We start from the raw sequence: 24,956 nt of genomic DNA on the forward strand, positions 1-24,956 counted from the left end.
TACTTCGTTATCTGCTAATTTTTCAGTAAAAAAAATGGAAGTAACTTGTGTAAGCATTCTATTTTACCACTTAGGTGATAAACATTCAATGAACATGAAACAAATCAGCTGTGTGGCTAAGCTGTTCTTTATAACCTCTTGAACTTGTGTTGTTTGCCCCCTCAGAAGTGTGTAGCTAATTTGCATGATAATAGCAAATCCAACATGGCGGCTATCGTGAATAAGGTCTATTGGAAAAAAAAGGCGTAGTCATTAATTTGCAGTATGGTGTGGACATGTATTTGGTTTGTAAGTTGTCAGTCGAGAGTATTATTTAATTTTCTTAAAACAAGCTCTTGCTGTTTTGTTGACTAACCTTTGACAGGTAGACATTGAGTTGGACCTACCAGAAGTAGTAAATATGCCATCACTGGAAAGCATTCTGAATGAGGTAGAGAAAAATAAAGCTCTTTCTTATTTTTTTTTTTAATTTTCCAGTGATGTGTTCATAAGTATTCATAATGTTTTTATTTCTTAAAAATCTGATAGAAAGATGAGGACATCCTTTCTTTTGAAGATGACCCTGATCTGGCAAATTTGATTGACAATGAACTTTTGTCTTCTTCTCGTGACTTGAATCCAAGGTGAGAGGCAATATACATTATGTGTTATTCACATTTATCAACCATGAAGGGGTAAATGAACTCTCATTGTCATGTTTTATTGTAGAGAAAGTATTTATCTTATAGATGTAATTCTTGGTACCTAATTCTTATGCTGTTTTGAAAATTATTCCTTCTTTTCTGCAGCAAAGAAATGAAGCAAAAGAAAAGTAAGCATGGATCTGTCCTGCGTCATGTTGTGCTTAAAAGTGTATCAAGCCAAATGGTTTCTGCATCTGTGAGTGCAAAACTAATAGTGTGTTTAATAGTCCCTCAGATCTATCATTTGCATTTCTTGTTTTTCTTTATTCCAGCCTACAGCAGGAGTCCTATTATTTTAGGTTCCATAGTCATTAAATTTTAGGGCGGTTTTCAATTGAGTGTCGAAAGTAAGTAGCGAATTGCTTTGGTTTATAATTGCTTCACTCAGTGATTGGTTCAAAGTTCTCAAGCCACTTTTTCAACCAATCAGAAGTGAAACCAAAACCAATCGTGGCTCACACGTGCACATTTTCCCACACTTTGTGTCGGCTACGTGTAATTACTTCGGGTTTTGACTGGTTTACCGGATTGTCTCTGTCCTTTTTGATTGGCCAAAGTAATTACTTTGGTTTTTGTTTTACGACACTCGATTGAAACTCGCTCTATGCTTTCTGCACTGATTGGTTTTAGTGTGTGTTTTATTGGTAACAAACCATTTTCTGCTGTCTTGGTTGAACTATGTTTTCAACCTACATCAAAGTCAGTTAAAACTGGGTTTCAGGTAAAATACATCATTACAGACCTGTGTATGTAGCAAACCCTAGTGTTTTGGAAGGCTTTTTAAACTTGGGTTCATAATCTAAGATGCCAATTGTAGAAAACATCGCTATAAGCTTGTGCAAAATAATGACTGCCAACCCCGTTAAGCTTGCTCAGAAGACAATGGACTATTGAGCAAGAGGTACAATGGACCTGTATGTACTATCAAGGGATGCTACATGTCATGAAGCTGATTATGACAAATTGCAAATGGTAGGGCTTTCTTGCCTCTTTGAATAAAGAAGATACATGTATGTTGAAGGTCATACTCAATTACACTTCATTATTGTTCAAAAACGTTGTACAATGTTAAATGACCCATCACTGGTCTCAAGGAATAGAAGTTTGTTGCCTTCATGGTTTAGACATCCTTATGTCATTCTCTTGAAAAGTATTATCTGAATGATTTTTTTTTTCATTGAATGCCATACCACATTTATTATTTTATGTATTATCATCATCGCACTTTATGGGATCACGCCACAAAGTACATGTATCGTACAGTCTATATGGAGAAATTGTTTCAGATTCCTTTCATGAGGGTGCTTAATTGGTTGAAAAAAATAATTTTATATCAAATTTTCCTCTTTCTTTTATAGTCAAGGGTTGATGCTGGATTGCCAACAGCCTTGGTGAGAAATATAAATTTTGGTATGGTAGTTGTAAATGTATTAGTAATATTACCACACAAGTAAAGCATTTCTCTCATTTGATGACAGGCTGTATCTTCTCTTATCTGTGTTGGAACATCTCATGGTGGAGCATTAGTTTTTGGTAAGCAAATTTGTTTTATTTCATGTTTTTTGTTTGTGGTTTCATAATTTGAGCCCTTCAATAATACTGGGTAGTATCTTTTCTTCAGAAAATTTTGATATTTTATTCTTCAGATCCTCAGCAAACTCTTAAACTTGTGCTGGGAAATACATCATTAGGTAATAGCCATTTTTAAGAGATAAGTGTTTATTGATATTGAGTGCTGCCAATCAGATCTGTCCAGATTTGAGTTCCCAGTGGGTTCAATTGTAATACCTTTCATTTAATAATGTGTTAATCATTCTCTCACATTCACTCTGTGGCTGCATGATGCAGCTCGAGTCAAACACCCACATTTCACCCTTGCTCGCCATAGAGTCTCCAGTAGCTCAGTGGTTAGAGCATCCGACTAGATCACGGAGGGTCGTGGGTTCGAATCCTATCTGGGGCTCAGATTTTTCCAAGTTCCCAGTGGCTTCAATTGTAATACCTTTCATTTAATTCTCTAATAATTTTATTTATTTTGAAGACATTTGTGTGCAATTATTTCTTTCCACACTAGCATGTTTTACCAACATTCCCCATCCCTTACGAGCGATATAAGCTAACATGTACACTAAACCGATAAGAGCAGTAACCAGTCTCAACTGTTTGTTGAGAAGAAAAGAACATGCAAGTAAATACATGTATCCTTCCTATCCAAAACTGATATTTTGAAGTAAAGGTAAAAGCTGATCCTTATTTTGAGGGTAACATGTACCATTGCACTAGAGTTACTGATACACTTATAACCCGCAGTACGCACCTTTTACCTTCTTTCCTCTGTCAATGCGCCATTTAATGGATATTCAAAGCTACAGCTACACGGATCAGAGGAGAGTTGAAGCAGATGTTGGTGGAATAAGACGGGGATCGAACCTGCGACCTCCAGCTCAGAAGGCCATGCACTAACCAAGTGAGACAGGAATAAAGGAACAGCAGTTAGAATGATCAGGATTAGTTTCCCCTCATATTATTTTGTTATTTGTTAGAGAGTTGTTTTTGCCTTACGACACCCGCCATTGATGAGTAAAATTGTCTGGCGTTAAAGTAAAATCTATAAAGTGTCACCCTCAGGGGTAAATGGGTTAACTTTGTCCTCCATTGTCCTGTTTGTAATAGGAGCTGAATATGGTGCCGTCACAGCTCTTGGAATCAATATGGACTGTACAAGAGTTCTCTGTGGACATGCAAGAGGTCAGGTGGGTATGTAAATTGGTAATTTAAAAACATATTTTCAATATTATTTTGTTGCCTTTTTGATTAAGGACCATTCAAGTACATGTGTTCAGTCAATAAGTGTTAAGCCATTCACACCTTAAGCCTCCTCAATTGGTGAGTTACAGTGTGACGCACGTTACCGTGGCCACCTAACAAAGTTCTTTACAAATTGTCTGCCAATCAGGGTGTGTCAATTTGATTGACAGTCATGCCTCCTTGCAAAGTTTGCACAGTTGTAATTTAGTTGAACACTGTTGCATGGGTTGGTGAGTTAACGCATTTACATGTACATGTAATTGTCAAATGTGAAAGTTTGTTGGGTGGCCATGGTAAGGCATGTTACACTGTAAATCATCTGGCGTTAGACAGAGTGGGGAAGGGTGAACCTTTGACTCCTAAGTTGGTCTGTACTTTAGTCTGTCTAATGCCAGAAAATTTTACTCGTCAATGGGGAACCCCCGGGAGTCAATGGGTTAAAGCCTTGAATGAAGGTGATTCCCTAGAAATAGAACTTGTCATAGATTTCAGATTAAACTTCGTGCACTGTTGTAACAAATGTCAAGGAGATTATAAAAATGGAATTAAAAATGGGGGTCACTGTGCTCGTTTCCATGGCACGACGCTGATGAATACGGCTATATTTGAGCTACTTTGACAATTGCAACACATCCCTGATATTGGACAAATTTAGCCCAATTTATAAAATTAATGCAATCGGTGATATAACGCGAAGCCTGGTGTCATTCTATGGTTAATTCATGTACATACCTGAAAAAATTATTTGAATGCCTTTGTGAGTACTTAATACTCCAAATAGATTTAGTGTGGGCCATAGACTTTTTGCTGATTTTTCCACTACTCCATGAATACTCCATTCTTCAGCAAATATAAAATATATGAAATAAAAAATGGGGGTCACCATACTCGTTCATTAAACAATAGCCATTCCTTGACGGATTAGGCTTGGTGTCAATCAAAATCCGCCATTTGATCAATGTGGCCGCGCTACTGTGTGTGCCAATTTAATTATTAGTATACAGTGTACATGTACATGCAGCTAGGAGATACGTATACAGAAGATGCATGTACCTTTGGCGAAGTTTGTTGTTTAACATTTCATTCCTTGATGACAATTATGCATAGATAACCATGTGGGATTTACAGTCTGGGAAACTACTACGAACAATCACAGATGCTCATCCACTGGGCAGTGCAGTGCTTCATATTATGGTAAGGAGTGCAGGAGTTCTCCTGTAAAAGGTTTTGAAGCAATTATACCAAGTATATACAGTGTAAAATTTTATGATGGTCACCATAACTAGTATTCCAACAAAAATAATAATACAGCTATTACACAAAATGGAGAAGGAGAGCAAAATGGTTGGTTTGGAGAAAAAGGATGCCATGAATCAAGCGAGATGGAGAGTGAGAGTTAGAAAGATCACTGACAAAGTGGAGTAAATCCGGCCACCCCCTTTTAAGGGGATAAACCCAGATCAAAATTGGATTGATGATGATGATGTTGCCTGGAAACATGAATTGCTCCAAAGTTATTTTGCCCAGAAACTCCTCACATGAAACAAAATGATTGCATGACTTCTTTAAGGGAGGCAGTGGTGGTCCAGTGTTTAGGGAGTTGGGTTTGCATGCGGAACCTTGCCCTGGGTTCAAATCCTGTTCCAACCTCTGGTTTGGATTTGCTTGGAGCCGGGTTATCCCAGATTCAACTCTACCACGCTTTGCAAAAACCCAACTGGTTGCTGCCTGCCTTTTGGATTTGTTAAGTTTGAATTGTTCCTTTAGATTATTAAAAGTGAGGGCATGTGAACTACTGGTTACTTGATACATGTAGCTTAGTGCACTTCCCCTATAAACAAAGCATTTCCATTTTTTGTACTCTTTGTGGAAAACTGCACCTTTCATCCTAGCTGCAACTGTAGGTATGCAGTCACTGTAACATATGTCCCATACAGTTCTCTTTTCTGTCCTTTTCAACAACATTGTATGTTGCATTATGATTATGTAAAATGTTATGTAATAAGTTCTCTACAGTTCATTTTGGTTTTTAGTTTACAGATGACCCTTCAGTAGCAATATGTTCTGATAGTGGTGGATCTGTCTTTGTTCTCACTTTCAAGTAAGAAATGTAGTTGTACATGTACCTTGCTGAAATAAGGCATAAAAAATTAATAATTTCAAAAAACCATAAAAACATCTAAGATATAATAATTTGGCTAAATTTCAATATTAATATTATTGACAGGAGACTTATTGGAATGCGTTCCTATGAATCAATATGCTTATTCTCTGGAAGGTAGGAAAAACCAATATAATTGAATAAGTGGTTCCAATCCATGTCTAAGAAACTTTAAAGGACTTTAAACATCCTATCTAGTATATCTTTACCATTGTCTTATCCAGGTGAGAAATTTGCAAGATGGGTCAGACATTATCCCCTGGGATAACTGTTATAACTGTTATTAAACTGATGAATCAATATTTTTCTCCCATGCAATAAGTGACTAGAAATGTACTGTATCATGAATGGATTTTATGGCTTCTCATAAATCAACTGATAATTAATTTCTTGACCTTTTGTCCCCAATTTTTTCCTTCAATTGCTTAATCATGTTAATGATGTCAATCATGGATGATGTCCCCTCAACCCAGAAAGTTTAGGGATCTAAACTACGTACTAATGACTATTTTGGCACTGTTCAAGCAATATTTCACCTAAGATCCATTACAAGTAAGGTAACATTGACTATTGCCTCCTTGGAATTGTGTTGTTACAAATTTTGAAACAATGAACATATGTTCTAAAAAAAGTATTAATTAATGAATAAAATTAGCACACAGCTGTTCTGGGTAGTTGATTGACTGATTCCCAAAAGAGAGACAATTAATTCTTGTTAGAACTTTTTTATAATAATATGTCTGTGACTAAACCTTTTAGAAAAATTAATAAGTGGTTGATAGACCACGTATAAAAAAATGTTTCTTTCCCTACCCTTCTGCTTTACTTCCAAAGTGATTGTCAAACAGACTTTAATAATCTGAGATTACTACTACATGTAGTTATAATAATGTGTCTGTGACTAATCTGATAAACTTGTTTTCAAAGCCGTGGTGAAGTGTGCACAATGGCACCTCTTCACCTGCATGATGCAATGAAGGATCATCCTTTGTATGAACAGTCACTGTTGGCATTAGCCACCCTTACTAAGGTATCTTATGACTTCTTAGAAAGAGCCTAGTTGAACAATGCCATGTTTGAAAATTATTAAGTGTGATTTAAGTTTTCTGCTAATGTTGCCCAATTCAGTCTTTGAAATTCTATTGAAAATGCACAAAGGCCTAGACAATTAATACACAAAATTGCAAAGAACTCAAAGGCTGGTTTGGAATCATTTGCAGAAAGTAGGTAATTTAACATTCATTTAATGGTACATGTATTAAAAGTGTGCTTGAAAGGGTTTCTTACATCTCTGTTTATACAGTCATATTAAAACGATGTAAAAGCAGCAATTTTGTAACAATCTTAACGAAGAGAACAAGACTTTTGAATTTGAAAAAAGACATGTTTCGGCAACTCCTGTGCCATCATCAGTTTGCGGGTGGAATAACAATGATGTACAATATGTAGCGGAAAAATAAGAATAACAATGGTGTGATACAACAACTGATTACAAAGAGAGATTAAGATTTACATGAAACAGTTGTTGATTTAGGGAGGGTTTCTCCCAATGAATGTGCAATGCCTCCTTGATTTTTAATTGTGTCCGTGTTGTTGCTTGATCTATGTCTTTTTTCAAATTTAAAAGTCTTGTTCTCTTCATTAACATAATAAAACAGTTTAAACATTAATCTATGGCATCAGTTGCTAACACAAATTTTAGCTAAGGTTTTAACAGTCATATTGTACATACTGTGAATTATTTGTTGCTGTGGACTTGTAATGTACATGTATTATAACTCTCTAAAAACATAATTTATGCTTTTCCTCACATAAATTGACATAGTAATTTATATCCGTTCAAGTAACTCTGCATTCTCTATTTTTTACAAGCTTTCATCAAATTTTGCAGTATAATTTCTTCACTTTTCCTGAAGATAAGGCAAAAATTTCCATTTATCTGTACTGTAGGGAATCAGGTTATTTCTTGAAGAAACAGTTTATCAGTCAGTAATGATTCTTTTGTAATTTGTTCTATAAACAGGTTTTGATTTTGACATTGAAGCCAGAACTTGAGGTCCTTTTTACACACACATTAAAAGTATGTTGTATGACTTATGTTACTGGTATTATGTAGCTTTGTCCTCTGCATAATTATACCCTGTAATTATGTACCTGACAGCACATACATGTAAGCTAGGCTATGTAATGTGGTCCTAGTTTCCTAAATATAAACCAAACATAAAAAAAATAAAATAACGCATAAATAATTGTTGTGTTTGTTGTTGTTTTTTTTACTCAAGGGCTCTGCAGACTGCTTGCCTTTGTTGTCCTGGCAGTTTGCAATAATCCAAGTGGCGTCTGAAAAAGTCATTGATCCTGTGAGTTAGTAAGTCAGTGTTTTTCTAAACGACTAAAGTTCACTAACTCAGTAAATGATAGACCATTTTATAGTTATTTGTTATAATAATAATGATAATAATAATAATAATAATAATAATAATAATAATAATAATGATAATAATAATAACAAATTAGAATACGTAAAAGCAACGATCGACAGGTCACAGGATGATGCCAAAATAGAATGTGTAAACAAAACAATGAGACCATCAACCACATTGTAAGTGGGTGCCCGAAACTGGCGCAGAAGGAATACAAAAAGAGGCATGACAATGTAGCTATAGGGCAGTTCACTGGGACCTGTCAGAAAAATATGGGTTTGAGCGAAGTGAGAGGTGGTATGACCATGTCCCGGATGGTGTACTTGAAAATGAGGATTACAAGATGCTGTGGGACTTTAGTGTCTGGACAGACCATGAGATAGAGGCAAGGAGACTGGATTTATTTATCATTGACAAAAGTGAGAAGAACTGTCAAATCATAGATGTGGCAATCCCAGAAGATGGAAGGGTGAGAGCAAAAGAAGATGAGAAAGTAGAAAAATATCAAGACCTTGCGAGAAAAGTTCGAAAGATGTGGGGAGTAAGAACAAAGGTGATAACCATAGTGGTAGGGCATTGGGAACAATACCACTGAGGTTAAAGAAAATCTGAGGACCATAAGTGTAGACACATCCATTGAACTGATTCAGAGATCTCTACTGTTGGGAACAACAAGGATTCTTAGGAAAGTGCTGGAAATGTAGTCAAGAGAGGAAAGTACAATGAAATATGCTTCTTGGTTTCCTTAGACAACTGGTTGTTGCCCGGAACCAATGAAAACCAGATTCTATCTGAGATCATTAGCAATAATAATAATAATAATAATACCAACTTTATTCATTTAATTCAATGAAAGGGAAGGATACCAGTGGTTATCCCTATTAAGGGTATCTGCTCGCAGCCGGATGTAGTTGACTAGGAGTCAAGTTTGATGAGGAAAACTGGAGTACCTGGAGAAAAACCCTTGGAGTCAGATTGAGATCGACTGAAACTCACACATACCCACATGCCCACATATGACCCGAGGCCAGGGTTGAACCGGGGTCACAGAGGTGGGAGGCGCGGTTGAGAACCGCTAAACCCCCCCTGACTCTCCAGTGACTAAGCCTGTGAATAAAAGTGAGGAGGCTTGATTTAACCTTGCTGTGGAATAAGACTCCTTGTTTTTCTTATTAAAAATGGAAACTAGAAAGCATGAAAAAAGCTGTAATATTTCTAAGGTAAATAGTTATCAATAATGAAGTCTCCAGCTCAAGTGTGACTGCTTTTAATACTAATATTGAGAGAGGTAACTGTAACTCAACTTCTGAATCACCTTAGAGCAGTTTTCAATTGAATGTTGAAAGTAATTATTAGCGGATTGCATTGGTTTTGCATTACTTCACTCAGTGATTGGTTCCACTTTTCATGCCATTTTGTCAACCAATCAGAAGTAATTCATGCCCAACAAATTGATCTGCTCCCAAAAGAGTGGTGAGTTGGTAGAGTATTGCACCGTCGTTGCAGAGGTCAAGGCATTCTCACACCTCGGATGTTATCAGGATTTGTACTGATTAATAGAAAATTTTGTTATTTTAAGTTGCCTTCTACAAGTAGAAGTTCAATTGGAAAACTGTTTTTCTTTTTGTTGTTCTGTTTAAGGTTCTTGCTTTTGCCAGAGGATCCGAAATTTACTTCTATCAGGTTTGCATTTCACTGGTGCTGTGGCAATGATTTTTTACAAGAATACTATTTAATCATTTGAGTGCAAGAGACAATAGAAAGAGAGTTAATTATTTTGCTTATTAGGCTCACAGCAAAGCAGAGAAGCAAGTCAGATTTGTTTTCCTTCAGAGGATTGAGACTGCATACAAGCTTATTTCATTGAATGTAAGTTTGCGCCATTTCAACTAGGACAGTAGGCTGTAACATTTGGACGTGTAACATGTATGTTGGATTTCATCATGTCTGTAATTATGTATATATGAAGTTCACATGTAAACGATATGTAGCCAACATGTAACCATGTAAACTGTTAGAACTTATGTAAGTAACTCAAATTTATTGCAAGAGTTAATTGTCATTCCTTGTTTTATAGTGGTTAAATCCTCAAGTAATAGCAACTTTAGACACCCTGGAAAGAATGCATGTGATAGATGTGTGGAGTATGGAAGAACTAGAGGTAAAAAGACAATGAACACAACTGCCATCAAGCATGACGGTCTTATTATAAGCATTCAATTGAATGGTCACACATTAGGATTTCATCCACAGACATTAGAGCTCAAACCTCTTTACACAGCACTATGAACACTACCACATTAATTGCCACTTTTAGAGCGTTCATAAAATTGCTACTCCATTGTACCTAGGGTTTTCAGCCATTTTCATTCATTTCCTTCCATTTTAAATCGTCCCACGTAAGGTTTTCATCCTCTGTCACAACAATGTTCAAACTACCGTAGATTGTGCAGCATAATCAACAGCACCACAAGAAAGTACTGTTTAGTAGCTTTTATTTTAATTGTCACATTTTATGATTTCATTTATGCACAAAAGGAAAGTAATCACACTGTATTAGTAGCTTTCGTTTGAATAGTATGTCTGTAGGATTTTATGGCCAGCCACAATAGTTATAAAAGTCACCTTCTGCAATATAGTAATCTTATTTTGCGGTGTTACAGGTCCTTGACTTGAGTTTAGTTCAGCTTGTGTACAGTAGCAGTTATTTCAAATCACTGTCCACTGGAGGAAATGTCAGCAAAGCTTTGGTAAGACTTTGCCTTTTCTCTTAAAGAGCTAATTACACTCTGCTTTTTTAAACAAATTGATAAAATCCAACATACCCAGTTAAAAATGTCCTGCTGTTTCAGGTGGCAGCAAGTGAGCATTCCTGTTATCAGACCATCCGGGTTTTCAATGGACAGCAGTTATTGTTAGGAGTGAAGGTGGTGTACTGTGCTTTTTTTTTAACCCTTTCCCTTGTAAGAGTGGTTGATTCATGGGTGAAAGAGTTAATTGTGCTAGCTTATAAAGAGTGAAGAATCACAAACAAGTACATGTTATTGAAATTTGATACTGACCACAGTTTTCTTTGGCTAAAACCATACACCATAAATTATTCCAAAATGACCGCACATTGGTGCCCGTCACTGCGCACTGGTGGCTCAGTTGGTTGAGCATTAGGCTGCCATTCGGGATGTTGTCTCAGTTGGCCGCACCAACGCCCAGGGTCTTAAAATAACTGAGGAGAACACGCTTTCTTTGTAATTTCACCCACAAATGGTTAGACTTTCAAGTCTTCTCGAATAAATACTATAAACTGTAGGCCCTGTCTCACAAATATCTTCCATTTTTATACAGTAAGTTCTCTGTGAGACATTAAAGAACCCACACACTATTCAAGAAGAGTACGGGATGAAGTTCCCATTGTTGTGGCTGTCCTCTGTGAGTGTGTTCTTTCCAGCAGAAGTGGCCGGCTTGGCGTAATGTCTCTAAAAAGGCTTGTGGTGTACGAGGCCACCTAAGCAGAAACAGCCATAAGTCAAGATGTAGATGTAGATGGCTGCCATTTTAATATTGTTTTGTTTTTATTTAAATAGGTATATGTAAAATATTCTTTCAAAATTTCAGCTAAGAACCAAGCCACAAGGGCTAACTTGAATGAAAACAAAAGATTATAATTATTGAAGTGGCCGCCATTTTGGATTAAGGTGTATGGAGCTTATCCACTTTTTTTCCAAGCTTCTTGCAACCTTGTATATCGAACTTTAACTGGATACTCCATGGCTGAAAAACATGATGTGTCAGGTTCAGAAATGCCCCTAATTGGATGCACACGGATTTCAATAAGCGTCACGAAGTGTCCCCTTGCTCAATTTTCCCCAACTTCAACATCACTCTTGTCTCGGAATACAGACAATTAAAGTCACAAAGTGTCTCCCAAATGCTGTTCCTCAAGTAAGAATAAACAGCTGCATTAACCCTAAGCTAAAAATAATGGTAACCTTTAGCCTTACCTTGTTTCTGGAAATACTGTAGTTAGCAAAATCTTCATGTTGGACACCAAAACTGGGCATGCATACACTGTAGGTTCATTTGTGGACATAAGTGTTGTGTGTTAGCCTGTGCCTGTGTGTGTTGAAGCACTAGAGAATGATAGATTTTCGTTCTCGTTATCGCTCATGATGAAGTTACCTTGGAAATAAACTTGTTACCCTTGACAAACATGAATGTTAAAACTTTGTCACCAAACTTCCCTTGTATCTTTCTCATATGAGAGTTGTAACATTTCTTGGTTTCAAAATCTTTCTGTCGACATCAATTTCCTTCAGGGGAGCTGAACTCAAATGCTTCTCTTTGATTTATACGTATTTTTTACATTCCACTCTAACACTGGTATTTATTTTTAGTCTGTTCACGTGCTGACATTGAGGAACTGGCAAGATGTAAGTTTTAATCTACACTCTGTTTCCTTCTGTCACTTGCTAAAATGTCAAATGGGGTTTCAATATTGAAGCCAAAGAGGTAACATCGACTAATCAGAACACAGTGTGAGCATTAAATACAGCAATGAAAACTTAACGCAGTTCTATACTATACGACAGGAAAATAAATGAGAAGACGACACGGGAATACAGTTGTCTTTGGGGTGCAGGGATGGCGCAGTGGTGAGAGCACTTGCCTCCCACCGGATTCGATTCCCAAACTTGGCGTCATATGTGGGTTGAATTTGTTGGTTCTCTACTCTGCTTCACGACGTTTTTCTCTGGTATTCCGGTTTTCCCCTCTCCTGAAAAACCAACCTACATTTGACTTGATTTGCGTTAATTTGTTGATTTCAGTTTACAGTGTCCCCAATTTGTGCTGCAGCGCTAGAACAACTAGAGACTTGAATAAAGTTTCTCTCCTTTCCTTTGCCTCACAGCAACTTTCTGCCAGACGAATTTAAATACTGTCAATATCATCGGGAATAGTGAAGGCGTTTTGGGTTGGTTTTGCTTTGTACACCAGCAAAACGAAACCCTTGCTAACGCGTGCAAAAATAATGTCTCCGGTATTTCTTTTCATATTTCAGCGGATTGATGTTTTCGTGAAACAGAATAACTTTCTTGATGCCTTAGAACTGGTTTTGTCTTTTTACAATGGCACAGCGATGGCAGTTATAGGCAAGTTTTTTTTCTGTCACTCTATCTCTGTTTAAGTCGATTTTGTTGTAAATACCAAGTTATTACAATACCCATTCATTCTTCCCGTTTGACAGGTTTGCTTGGGAGCAAAGAACAAAGAACAGCAGAAGTTGCTGCACAGGTTGGTAGTCTTTGATACCAATCTGTTTTTGTTAGACGACAAACCGCGTCTAGAGTACACACTTCAGTGGTACTGGGTTTCTACATCAACTTGGATGTGCAGTGATGTTGCGTAGTGAACATCCAAAATTCTTGGCCAACTTCCTAACCTGCTTACACCTGCAGGTAATTAAAGCTCCCACCACACCCTTGGGCTGCGTTTGTTTCCCTTCCTTCCCCCCCCCCTCCCCCTCCCTCCTTTTCCCCAACTTTGAGTCTCAGATCTTTTCTTACAAAATGCGAGTAAACTATTAGAACAGTTCTAGCAGTGGCCAAGGAGTGAAATTGTTCGCATCAGGAACTATTCCAGTCATTCTTTCGTTAAACTTTCTAACAAGCCTTCTTACTTGTTTAGATTGAGGAGTTGCTGTTGGTATTCGTAGATATAACAGTCTTTGTAAGCTGTCCCAAGACTAAAGATGTTGAAGAACTTAGAACTTACTTTAAGGTAACATGTTTTCTTTTAACCAAAGCCGGCCAATGTCATCCTCTTAATATTTAGCATGCATGCGCAATGTTCCCGTAAGTTTTCCAGTGGAAAGGTTTGATCAAGAGAAAAACAGAAGGATTTGTTTTTCCGACTCTGACTCTATCGTGTGTAATTTTGAGAAAATTAGCAGGCCACTATATGGCAGATTCGAAGAATAATCCAATCAGACACGATGAAGAAAACACCAATAAAAATGAGCCTACCTAAAAAGTGCCCATGGGTTCACCAATCAAGTTTCTTATCAGTTTTGTTAATGGTTTTTTCGTTATTTTTTGTAACAGGAAATGGTCCCAGTCTTTATAAAATACAGCCTTGCCATAAAAAACATGTGAGTGAGTGTGTCGTTATGATGTTGCCACAGTTATAAAATGCTCTCCGCACAGAGCTTAGGAAAGCTGCTTGTGAGATGATGTATTGAAGTTTATGGAGATATGAAACTGCGTCATGTAGCTTAGGCTGATCTTACAGCAGTTCTGCAGAAAGATAAGAAGCTTTACTCTGTTCTTGCACCGAGGCTATTCAAAATTCAACATCACAGCTAGGGCGTTTTCTCTCAGACATGCATGAAATTTGTTTCTGATACTTTTCACCATGGACAAAGTCATGATATTCATAAATTCTGAGGGGTCACGTATACCGCGATATATAATGGCTCACCATCTTCTTTGTATCGTTCTCAGGGATCTTTTATTAAGGGAAATTTACGACAAGTTCAGTGAAGATCCTGTTGGGAAAGTCGTGTTTTTAGAAAGCCTCGAACCTCACATTTTATCGGACAAGTAAGTTTGTATTAAAGCAATAGGTCAAATAAATAGAATCAAAGATGGCCTCTCTATATCTGGATTGTCGTTGATCGAAGGCTCGGTTGTTGGACAGTAGTCAACTCTTGCCTTTGGATGGACACTTTATTGCCGCATTTCTGTACATATGGAAACTACATTGGGCGAAACTGAACTGCATTTAAGCTACTTTTGAGAAACGGGGGTCCTTTCATAGGGAAGTAGAGATAACCAATCCTGGATGCATCCTTAAACTTTTTCCTTGGAAAACTGATGTTCATGTTCTTTCCCACACTAATTTCCGGTTATTTTATTTTTACAGTTTATTCTGTTTTTTTTTCTCCAGATTGACTTCTCTGAGTCCAATAGTAATGAAAGAATTCATAGGTAATGTTGGGTCAAAAAACTGGAACTTTCCTAAAGTGAGCGCTAATAAACAACCTGCAACCGAAGCAAAGTAGAGAACCAACAAACTCACATATGACGCCTTGTCTGGGAATCGAACCCAGTCCACATTTTGTGGGAAGCGAGTGCTATCACCACAGTACGCCATCTCTGCTCCTGAGATATTTTTAAATTGCATTGGGTTTGGCGATTCCTGTACCAGAAAAAGCCCTTTGGGGGCTAAGGCTGAGTGGAACGCACGCTTATTTTGACTTTTTTTTGCTACAGAACATTATCAACAGCGGAACAAACTCGAAGAAGTGGAATCTTGTCTTTTGCATCTTGATGTGACAAATCTGGACATTCATCAAGTAAGCAACAAATACAGCTGTGGCAAGTTGCCTTTTTCACACCACTTTGGGAAGTGCTGGTATATTTGGTTTGCTGTGAGCGTTCTTCAGCCGCACTAGATCGTTTCGATGGAAACTTCTGAAAATCTGTTGCTGTTGTATTTGTCGTTAGTGCCCGGACAAGAGTACATCGAGTAACTACCGTATAATTTCTGATATGCAGTGGAAGTAAAAATGTGTTTCAAGTTAGAAAGTAAAAAAATAAGGAATTGGACAATTTTAAGAAGAAAACTTGGGCCTTCTTACGCGAGTTTTGTTTGTGTAGGTGATCGAGTCTGTGGGTTTTTTCTTTGTTTTTCCTTTCTTTGTACTGTAAAGTGAATTGACGCTGCAATGTACACTGGCAAAAACTCCCGTACTTCTAGTAGGGTTCTATTGTGCGTATTTGTAATTTGCGTTTTGTTTCTTAAAAATGATCTAATAAAAATTTAATTTAAAAACGAAGAAGGAAGAAAGTAAATTTTCACGACTCAGGTGATGCATTTGATGAGAATCGGTTTTAGTTATTTCTGAAGTGATTTATATGCGTTTTAGTTTCTTTTTTCCTTGAAACCTACTTTCTAGGCTGTTCTATCTTTTTTTCGTAGATGGTGAAGCTATGCTGGGCTCATGGTCTTTACGATGCAATATTCTATGTATACAACAGAGGAATGCGTGATTACACAACACCACTGGAGGTACTCTTCGTGGTTGCTACATTAGTGCAAGTCTAAAAGTCTTTCATATGCTAAACATGGTTGTCGTCCTTTTTGCTATAGGAACTGATCAATGTTTTGAAGAACACAATTCAATCCCGGGCGTTGCTTTTAGGTGAGGTCTTGCATGTGTTATTACAGAGCCACAATGCAGCGTTGTTTCGATCCAGTGATTTTCTTTCCCCTGACTTTTACTGACGGCAAAAAAAGGCCACTTACCTTAACTGTTTCACGTTATCTTAAATATTTCGCGATATCCCCATCTTGCTCACATTGTACAAAGTATATCCTAACTGAATTAACTGATTAGAGTGTAATGTGAAGTGCTAGTTTTCTACCCCATATGAACCATGTGAGCGTTAGCCCTACTAATGGAAATGGGCCCACACAAGAACAGAGAAGAACTATGACCAGGGTGGAGAGAGTTTGTCAGAGTTTTTCTCTGTCCTTGGCTCCCCATCACAGTCACAAATGAGTCTATTTTTAGAATACCCGTTCCCGCGAAAATCAGTTGTCATGTCTCTGAAAAAAAAAAAAGCATGGCAGACGCATTCACGCGTGACATGGCTTTTCCTGTCTGATTGGCTAAAATTGACGGCCCTTTGTTTGTTTCGCGCGCAAAGTGTATCTAAAAATAAATCCATTTGTGACTGTGCTGGGGCGAGACCGCAAAGTGATGGATCAACACTCTTATCTAATTCATTCATGGGTGTTTAGAGCGGTTTTCAAATGAGTGTCGTAAAACCAACACCAAAGTAATTACTTTGGCCAATCAAAAAGGACGGAGACAATCCAGTAAACCAATCAAAACACGAAGTAATTACACTTAGCCGACACAAAGCGCGGGAAAATGTGCACGCGTGAGCCACGATTGGTTTTGGTTTCACTTCTGATTGGATGAAAAAATGGCGCGAGAATTTTGAACCAATCACTGAGTGAAGTAATCATAAACCAAAGTAATTATCTAATTACTTTCGACACTCAATTGAAAACCGCTCTATAAATTGTTTCTTCCAGACTCTGATTTGTCTTTGGGCAACAAGCTCTTAGTGTACATCAGCTGTTGTCTGGCTGGACAGGCCTACCCCGTTGGTTCCATTCCAGAGGACCTCGCTTAAGAAGTAAAGAAAGAGGTGCGAATGTTGTTTAGTAAAACTGCTGGGGTCGATAGGCTTAATTCAGTAGAGGATTGAAACCAAGTCTTAGCTTGTCTCCTTTTCAGCCACTTGGAATTAGCCAATGTCAAAAAGACCATAATACTCTTTGTTTGTCCCTCCAAAATTTTGCATAAGCATTGTTTCCAGTCTCTTTTGGACCATTATAAGTCCCAAGAGAAAATAAGAACAATGCTTATGCAAAATTTTGGAGGGACAAACAAAGAGTATTATGGTATTTTTTATATTGGTTAATGCAAGGCTAGTACAACTCTTTATCTCATTTCCGGGTTTCTTTCGTTTTGTTTTCGTAGGTTTTCAACTGCATAACGGCCAAGAGCACCACAGATGGTTTTGAAAGTAAGCGACATTTCGATCGGAACGAATGAGTAGGTTGAAATATAATTTCATTCGGTTTCTTTTTTTTTCTCATTTCAGGTGAACTTTCTTATCCCCGTCTTCGAGTTCTGTTACACTTTGACACTCAAGAATTCTTGAATGTACTTTCAATGGTAAGGGATCTTATGTTGCATAGCAAGTTGTGTTAATGTGGCTCGAGTAACAGGCCGAGGAAGTATAACAATGGAAGAGAACGGCTGCGAGAACGTCTCCTGTGTTATTATAATCATTTCGTCATCATTCCAAGTTGTTCACGATGCAAATTGTGTACTTACAGTTCTAAACTGGTGCCGAATTTAAAACGCGCGTACAGGGCGTGTACAGTCGTTGGAGAGATTTAATAGCATCGTGTTTACCGTACACGTCAGGATGAAATTTGCGTTTTGCCAAAGGAGTTTGTACAGTCGTTTTTCAAGACGCGAATTCTCGCGCGCTTGCCTCGCACGTGAGCCTCACACGCCAAGGCGTGTCTCTCCCTAGTCTCTCTCGTCGTTCTCACCCTCGCTCCAGACCTTTCGCTTGACCAAACGCAATCGACCAACGCAAAACTACGGCTGTTCTGAATAATAGAATTTGTCACAGTTCATTTTAGCTCATTGTTACGTTTTAGCCACAGATATCGACAAAAAGATAGAATAGGATTAGAGAATTGTTATGCTTCTGTAACAAGTACATCTTAGCCCGCCGTTATTGATCGTTAAATTTAATGTTAGCATTCGTTCTTTTTCTCGTCAACTTGGTCGCTGCTTATTTTCTCTCCATTATTTAGTAAATTTGCCGTTGAATGGGCCTGTTTAATTCTGTTTTATTTTCTGTTTCAGGCTTTTGAGCGAAACGACTTCGACAATGATTTTAAGTAGGTTATCCTCATTCTTAGCTAGTGAAGTAAAGGCGCTGAGACACTTCCAATTTGTGAAGGGAATCTTATGATCTCCAATACAATACGTAATTAATGGGTACAAGTGATGGTCCAATAATTTTCAAAATGAGGCGAGTCATATTTCTGTCTCGTCGCATATGCCAGTTTTTTTGCTTCTTTGCAGTGTTCCTAATGGTGTCACACGCAGACAATTTCTGGTGGATATTCTCCTTGATGTAATGGTCCAGGATACGGGCTTTTTAGTAAGTTATCACCAAACCTCGCTAGGAAGTCATAGCTGTGTTTCGAGTGGTCTGACATCTTTAACGGCCTAACTGTCGAAGGCAGGGACCTCAAGGTTGACACAGGGGCAAGAGAATTAATAAGTTAGGTTCTGTATAAACTGTGGTGCTGCGCCAGTGGGAAATTTTGGTTTTATGAAACGAGCGGATGAATGTCGAATTACCGCCTTAATAGATTTGTTGGCTGATCTTTCGAGTTAAGTTATTATTGCATCAACAATTGCACCTTTATAGAGAGAGCGTTTTCGTATGACGTCACGGCTGTCATGTTGGTGTGTCAACACAAATCCTCCCCCTCTATTTTTTGCAAATACTTTCTTTTGTTTCAGTAATCCAATGTGGCTGCTAGTCACGTGAGCAAAACGCTCCATTGGGTGTTTTTTTTACGTCTCCTTAATTCCTGAAACGTCTCTGTGTATTTTACAAACAGCCCAGTCAAGTTGGATCATTGTTCACATTTCTTGCGCGACAGATGGCAAAACAGGAGAACAGAATACAAGTCAACAAAATCTTGTTTGAACAGGTAATTATAAATTGGTGGTAAATTGATCAGATGCCTTGGGTTCCAAATCCTTTCTGATCACCAAATATGAATCCGAATTCAACACTAACTCCGTAAGTAACCGATTAGATTCCTCCTTCCATTTGGTTTTCTAAACACGTATGGTTTGCTAGCTTTAGAATACTGCCATGTATAAACAAATAGTCTTTACTTTCTCGATTGTAATCAATTCGCGACTATTCACGCACTATAAATACCCGAAGATGATGATTTAAATGAAGTTTCGACTGAGATTGACAAATTGTATCTCGCATGACGTTCTTCTCGTTGCCGTTTTGGAGGAAACAGCAAAGAAATAGGTGCAACTTGGACGTTTTCGCTGGAGTTGCTTTAAGCTCGAGTGGAATAGGTTGTTTATCAGAAGATGATATGATGGGATGACCAAGCAAACATCTGCAATAACTTTGCCTGGTTTCTCTTCAGGTTTTGGAGTATCTTGCAAACCCTGATGATGATTCCAGACATGAAGAAAGACAGCAAGTGAGTTTCTAAAAAACAGAAGTAAAAAGATGACAAGTTTTGAAAGAAAAGGGTGCGCTGTAAGGATTGTTTTAGCAGTTCAAATCTTGGACTGTGGCAGTCACTATTGCAGATATCAAAGAATTGATGGAGCCCCTTCACAATAATGGTGTAATGACAATAATGATGACGACAACTATGATGGTGATGCCCGGGGGGAGGGAGGGGGGGTACTCCCAGAAAAATTGGGTGGGGGGGGAGGGGAGGTCTGCTTCCTGAAACCCTTACCCTATTTCAGACCAAAATCTGCGATTTTCTCTACCCTATTTCAAACCTGACCAAAAATTTGATACTTATTTCAGACCTATTTCAGCTGTTACACGGTTGGTGTATTAATATGAGAAAGGCTTTTGTTGATGGTCTTATCGCCTAATAGACCGTATTCATAAATGGCGGTCTAGAAATTGTTCTTTTGTCTTTATGCTAATCATCCTAACTAGCCTCACTTTGGAACAAAAATTCTTTTGAATTTTGCTCGTGTTTACGAGGCTAGATAGGATGATTAGCATAAAGACAAAAGAATAATTAATTAGCCGCCATTTATGAATACGGTCTATGATAAAGAAGAAATGTCTTTTAAAAGACATACCCAATTTAAGACTTGAGTGAAACAAACCATACCCTGTTTCAGACCAACGTTAACACGGCTAAAAAACCATACCTTTTGGGGCCGCACATAACTATATAGCCCATATAAGGAAGTTCCCCCCCCCCCCCCGGGTGATGTGATGATGACGATAATGACAAGAACGATGAAAGTGACGGAGATAGTGACAGCGATGATGATAGTAATGAATGATATAAATGGTGGCGATAAAGATAATGATGACAAGATGAAGATGGCACCATTTACCATCTTATGACAAACCTTTGCATATTTGCCACACTAGCAACTGCAAATTACTTTTGTTCATGCTGTTTTAAACGGTAGCATTTCCTTCTGAAAACTGATTGCTTGACCCCATTTGTTTTTTTCAAGGCTTTGTTAGAACTTTGGAATGCCGGTGGTCTCAAGCAATTTGACGATTCCAGGATCTTGGTTCTTGCGGAAAACGCTAAATTGTAAGTTCATTCATAATGGCAGCTTTTTGCTTTCAGAGGACCAACAAACTGAAAGCGGCCTCAAAGGCATCTGGTCCAAAAAGGGTATTTGAGAGTACGTCAAAACTACGATTTCAAACAAACCGGCTTGAAATGTAAAACGTAATGATATCATAGGACGGACAACCCAACAAGAGATATTCATCCTTAGCTCTACACGTCAAGAATTACCTTGAGTGCAATTAGTCGGTTGTAAGTGAAAAAACTAGGCGCCATTTTATGTCACTGGTGTCTCAAGGTTTCTAAGTCTTCAAAGCGAGGCTAAAATAGCGTGACAGCCCAGCAGGTTCAAGGAATACATAATGAGCTCATTGAACGCAAGTGTCACTTGTTTTAACACTGGAACACTTGTGTTAAGACAGAAAATCAATAAAATCAACTGTTGATTTTGGATCAGAGGGGAAGACCCGTCGAGTACGCGGAGAATAACCACGTTGCTGAATAGAGAACCTACAAACTCAAAAGCAGGAGTAAGAAGTCGTAATACTCACTTAATGCCGATTAACTGTTGTTGTTTCAGCTATCGTGTTTGTGAAATGCTGTATGAGAGAAAACGACAGTTCCCCAAGGTGCTGTCTTGTTACTTTCGAGATTCCTTTAGAGAGGTAGGGAATATAATATTCATTGGATTATTTTGATGTCCCAATTTCAGAACGAAAGTTTACGATTCAATGAACAGATTTCCTCTTCGTAGTTGGCTCTTCTTGTTTGTCTACCCACCACCCCAGCATCGACAGAAACTTGCCACCTTTACTTTGGTGTCTGCAAAATCTCTTTTTAGCCTTCGCAGCAGGAGGGATTGTTTGCTGGCAAAAACAATTTTTGCGGCGGAGGCGTACGCATGATGTCGGTGGCAAAGTCGCGGAAAAGTGCGAAGGAGACGATTTTTTTCCATGTTCGCTTCTTGCGGATTCTGCGCGCGCGCAGTTTCAGAGCCGCCCCACTTGCAAAGCATTCCTTTACTTTCTTGATGCCAAGGGGAAAGTCTAGGAAGTCAAGGCTAGATGGCATATCAGGGAAGATGTATACAAAAATTTGGTTTATCAACGGAGTTGATAATGTAAATTGGCCACCGTACAGAGATTCTAAAAGCTGACGTTTCGAGCGTTAGCCCTTCGTCAGAGCGAATCCAGAGGAAGGGCTAACGCTCGAAACGTCAGCTTTTAGAATCTCTGTACGGTGGCCAATTTACATTATCAACTCCGTTGATAAACCAAATTTTTGTATACTATTTCCCCACCGACGCAGCACCACAGTTTCTTTAGAAACTACCCCTTCATATCAGGGAAGACTCGTACTAACAGATAATTTCCAAAAACCAAACGATTTCATCTTGCTCCACTTTTCCAACAGCACCAAGTGTTTTCCTATGTTCATGATGTTATGACTGAAGATGTGTACACAGACCTGGAAAGAGACGATTTGAAGCAAGCCTCACTCAACAGCTTGCAGGTCAGTAAAAGGGACGAAACCGAAAATATCTTAATCATTGAGTGTATGTGCTTACATTGATGATTTTCCTTCTTTTTTCAGAGTTTTCTCTCAATCGATTGTGGCAAAACAGCGCACATGATAGTGACAGAGTTTCCAAATGCTTTGACAGTTGTTGTCCGTCAGGTGGAGGTATATTAGGGAGCTCAGTTACGAAACGAGGACGACGACGGCTACGAGGACTTCATTTAAAAATACGAGTTCGCGTTATTTATATCACTGCGAAACTATTTCATGTCGTTTCGCGTTAAAAATGTGTAGTAACTGGTGAGGAATTAAACTGGTACGAGTTGGTTGGAAGCGTAGAGAGAGAACTGAAAATTCATCGTCATGTGCTAACGTCCTCCACAAAACCTTGAATTTGGTCATTTCACGTCGTCATTTAGGAGATGACAGCAAAGAAATGTACCAAAATGTAAAACGCACGTGCAGAGCGTGGAGAACCATTGTTTTTGCTCACTAAACCTATTGTTTTGTAGCGTCGTCGTTGCCGTCGGCGTCGTCGTTTCGTAAGCTCCCTATTAGCGAAATTCACGAGGTATAATATTTAATGTGGGCCGAACATGGACTGGGAGCAAGTAAGAAGTAAAAGCGTATGCTTATGTTTTACCAGTGCATTTCACAGCAAGACGAAAATTGTCTTGCAAACAAAAAATGCTCCGTGGAGAGTATTTCTGCTTGCCGTGTCACGTTTCACCATAAGAAGCGTGAACCTTCTTGGATATGAACGACAAGACCTTGCGCACTTTATCTGTTCCCCGGTTCTCGAGATCTAGCCTACTGCTCAGTGTTAGGAAACTCATTGTGATTTACTCACTTAGAAAGTAAGCTGTATAAATGCAGCATATCACAAAGCCTTTTATTATCCCTTAGTTACTTAGCCACAGTTTTTTCGTCTTTCTCGCTTTCTTTTCCCAGGGCCAATCTACAATACAGTACGAGTTTCTGAAAGGAGTCTTCGATCATAAGTAAGTTAAGAGTTTCTCGGTCAGTTAGTCAGTTCTGGATTAGTGAAGAAAATGACTTGGATTTACCCTAATACAAATCTGAATGTTCCTATCAGGAATCGAACCAATGACATTCCGATTACAACCAACTTAAGATGCTGAAGGCGACTTGAGCAGTGCCAGGCCATTGAACAATTGACCTGCTGTACTGATGTGCAATACATTATTTTGTTTGTTTTAGATCCACGGGCACAATCCGCCCTGAGGACACACCCGATGCTGAAGTTCATGAAAAATACATCGAGCTAATGTGCAAATACCAACCAGACCTGGTACACAGTTATCTTCGAAACACGGAAAACTACAGATTAGAGGAAACACTAGCGGTAAGGTTTGAACTGTTTTTCTTAAAGGCATTCGTAAGTAGGCGCACTTGTTTGGTCACGACCTGCAGTATCTTAGTATAGCTTGGAGGCTTTCTCAGCGAATGAGATTGCAACTGTGTATGACAGTCCAAAATCAGGCGAATCATCTTTAGAAGCTTCAAGTCTTAAATGATACAGTGAAAAAGATAGGTTTAATACTTTATTTTGCAGATAGTTCGTCAGTTTAACAACACGTATGCAACGGCGTATCTCCTTGAGAAGGCTGGAGACATCAGCGGTGCTTTTCAGCTTCTTTTAGAGGTAAGACTGTCTATGAACTTGCGTGGAGGTTGTAACGCGTTAAAAGACTCTGTAGCCACTAAAAGTGGAACTATTAAATAACCTGCCTGTTAACGGCAGTGCGGGAAGCGGTTAAAATTTGACCAAATACTGAGAAGCGGCAAAACGTTTTTCTCGCGGAGCCAGAAAATAGAGGCGGTAAACGTGGCCGCAAAAAGACAGCAAAACAAAAGCGAAGACGTTAAAAACGAGTTTAAAACCTCTACTAGCAGAGCCAGAGGAGAACTATTTCTCAACTTCGACTCGGAAAGCAACACCAGCACGAATGCCACTTTTGAAGAGTGGACAGGCTTGAGTGGTCTATAAGCATTTCATCCTCAAGCGATTCTTAGTTTCTTATTTACTTTTCACGTGCCTCTTTCTGGTTGAAAATCTAACGACGTTTTTGTGTTTGCAGATCTTAAAAGTGAAAGTAAAGACCCTCTGTGATATTTTTGAAAAACACGAGATTCCGCCATCAAACGGTATAGGAGGAGTTTCTTTGAATTTATTGTCCTACCAAATGTGTTTTTAGTGCCCCATGCAACCTTTGTTAGGTTGTAGCGTACCCAATGTTCTAAGGACGGTGCCTACTAATTCAAAGGTATTTTTGCGTGGTTTACTGAATATGCGGGAAAAGCAGATCTCATGAAGTGTTATTAAAATACAAAAAGAAAATTGGGGGTAACCACGCATTTTTCAAAGATAATTGATCAACAATATCAGCCAAAAGCTTTAAAATACAAAGCAATGTATGG

General features: G+C 38.4%; 1 protein-coding gene across 1 annotated transcript in view; it reads left to right on the forward strand.

Moving 5' to 3' along the window:
• The window catches only part of LOC138049691 (vacuolar protein sorting-associated protein 8 homolog), a 34,429-nt gene that overhangs the window by 1,769 nt on the left and 7,704 nt on the right, over positions 1–24,956 (forward strand). The window contains 43 exon segments of the mRNA XM_068896095.1: positions 365–430; positions 529–623; positions 789–879; positions 2,042–2,074; positions 2,162–2,216; positions 2,330–2,374; positions 3,357–3,436; positions 4,599–4,685; positions 5,525–5,592; positions 5,719–5,769; positions 6,580–6,682; positions 7,676–7,732; positions 7,935–8,012; positions 9,717–9,758; positions 9,864–9,944; positions 10,153–10,236; positions 10,739–10,825; positions 10,928–11,002; positions 12,467–12,502; positions 13,132–13,222; positions 13,318–13,364; positions 13,758–13,850; positions 14,174–14,220; positions 14,573–14,671; positions 15,018–15,058; positions 15,344–15,426; positions 16,053–16,142; positions 16,224–16,275; positions 17,178–17,293; positions 17,629–17,674; positions 17,753–17,826; positions 18,535–18,569; positions 18,757–18,835; positions 19,305–19,397; positions 19,860–19,916; positions 20,935–21,017; positions 21,577–21,661; positions 22,410–22,508; positions 22,590–22,679; positions 23,466–23,515; positions 23,736–23,880; positions 24,091–24,180; positions 24,617–24,683. Of these exon segments, the coding sequence (XP_068752196.1) occupies positions 365–430; positions 529–623; positions 789–879; positions 2,042–2,074; positions 2,162–2,216; positions 2,330–2,374; positions 3,357–3,436; positions 4,599–4,685; positions 5,525–5,592; positions 5,719–5,769; positions 6,580–6,682; positions 7,676–7,732; positions 7,935–8,012; positions 9,717–9,758; positions 9,864–9,944; positions 10,153–10,236; positions 10,739–10,825; positions 10,928–11,002; positions 12,467–12,502; positions 13,132–13,222; positions 13,318–13,364; positions 13,758–13,850; positions 14,174–14,220; positions 14,573–14,671; positions 15,018–15,058; positions 15,344–15,426; positions 16,053–16,142; positions 16,224–16,275; positions 17,178–17,293; positions 17,629–17,674; positions 17,753–17,826; positions 18,535–18,569; positions 18,757–18,835; positions 19,305–19,397; positions 19,860–19,916; positions 20,935–21,017; positions 21,577–21,661; positions 22,410–22,508; positions 22,590–22,679; positions 23,466–23,515; positions 23,736–23,880; positions 24,091–24,180; positions 24,617–24,683 (3,166 nt within the window).

The sequence above is a fragment of the Montipora capricornis genome, chromosome 5 (assembly GCF_036669925.1).
Source record: "Montipora capricornis isolate CH-2021 chromosome 5, ASM3666992v2, whole genome shotgun sequence".
Classification (NCBI taxonomy): Eukaryota; Metazoa; Cnidaria; class Anthozoa; order Scleractinia; family Acroporidae; genus Montipora; species Montipora capricornis.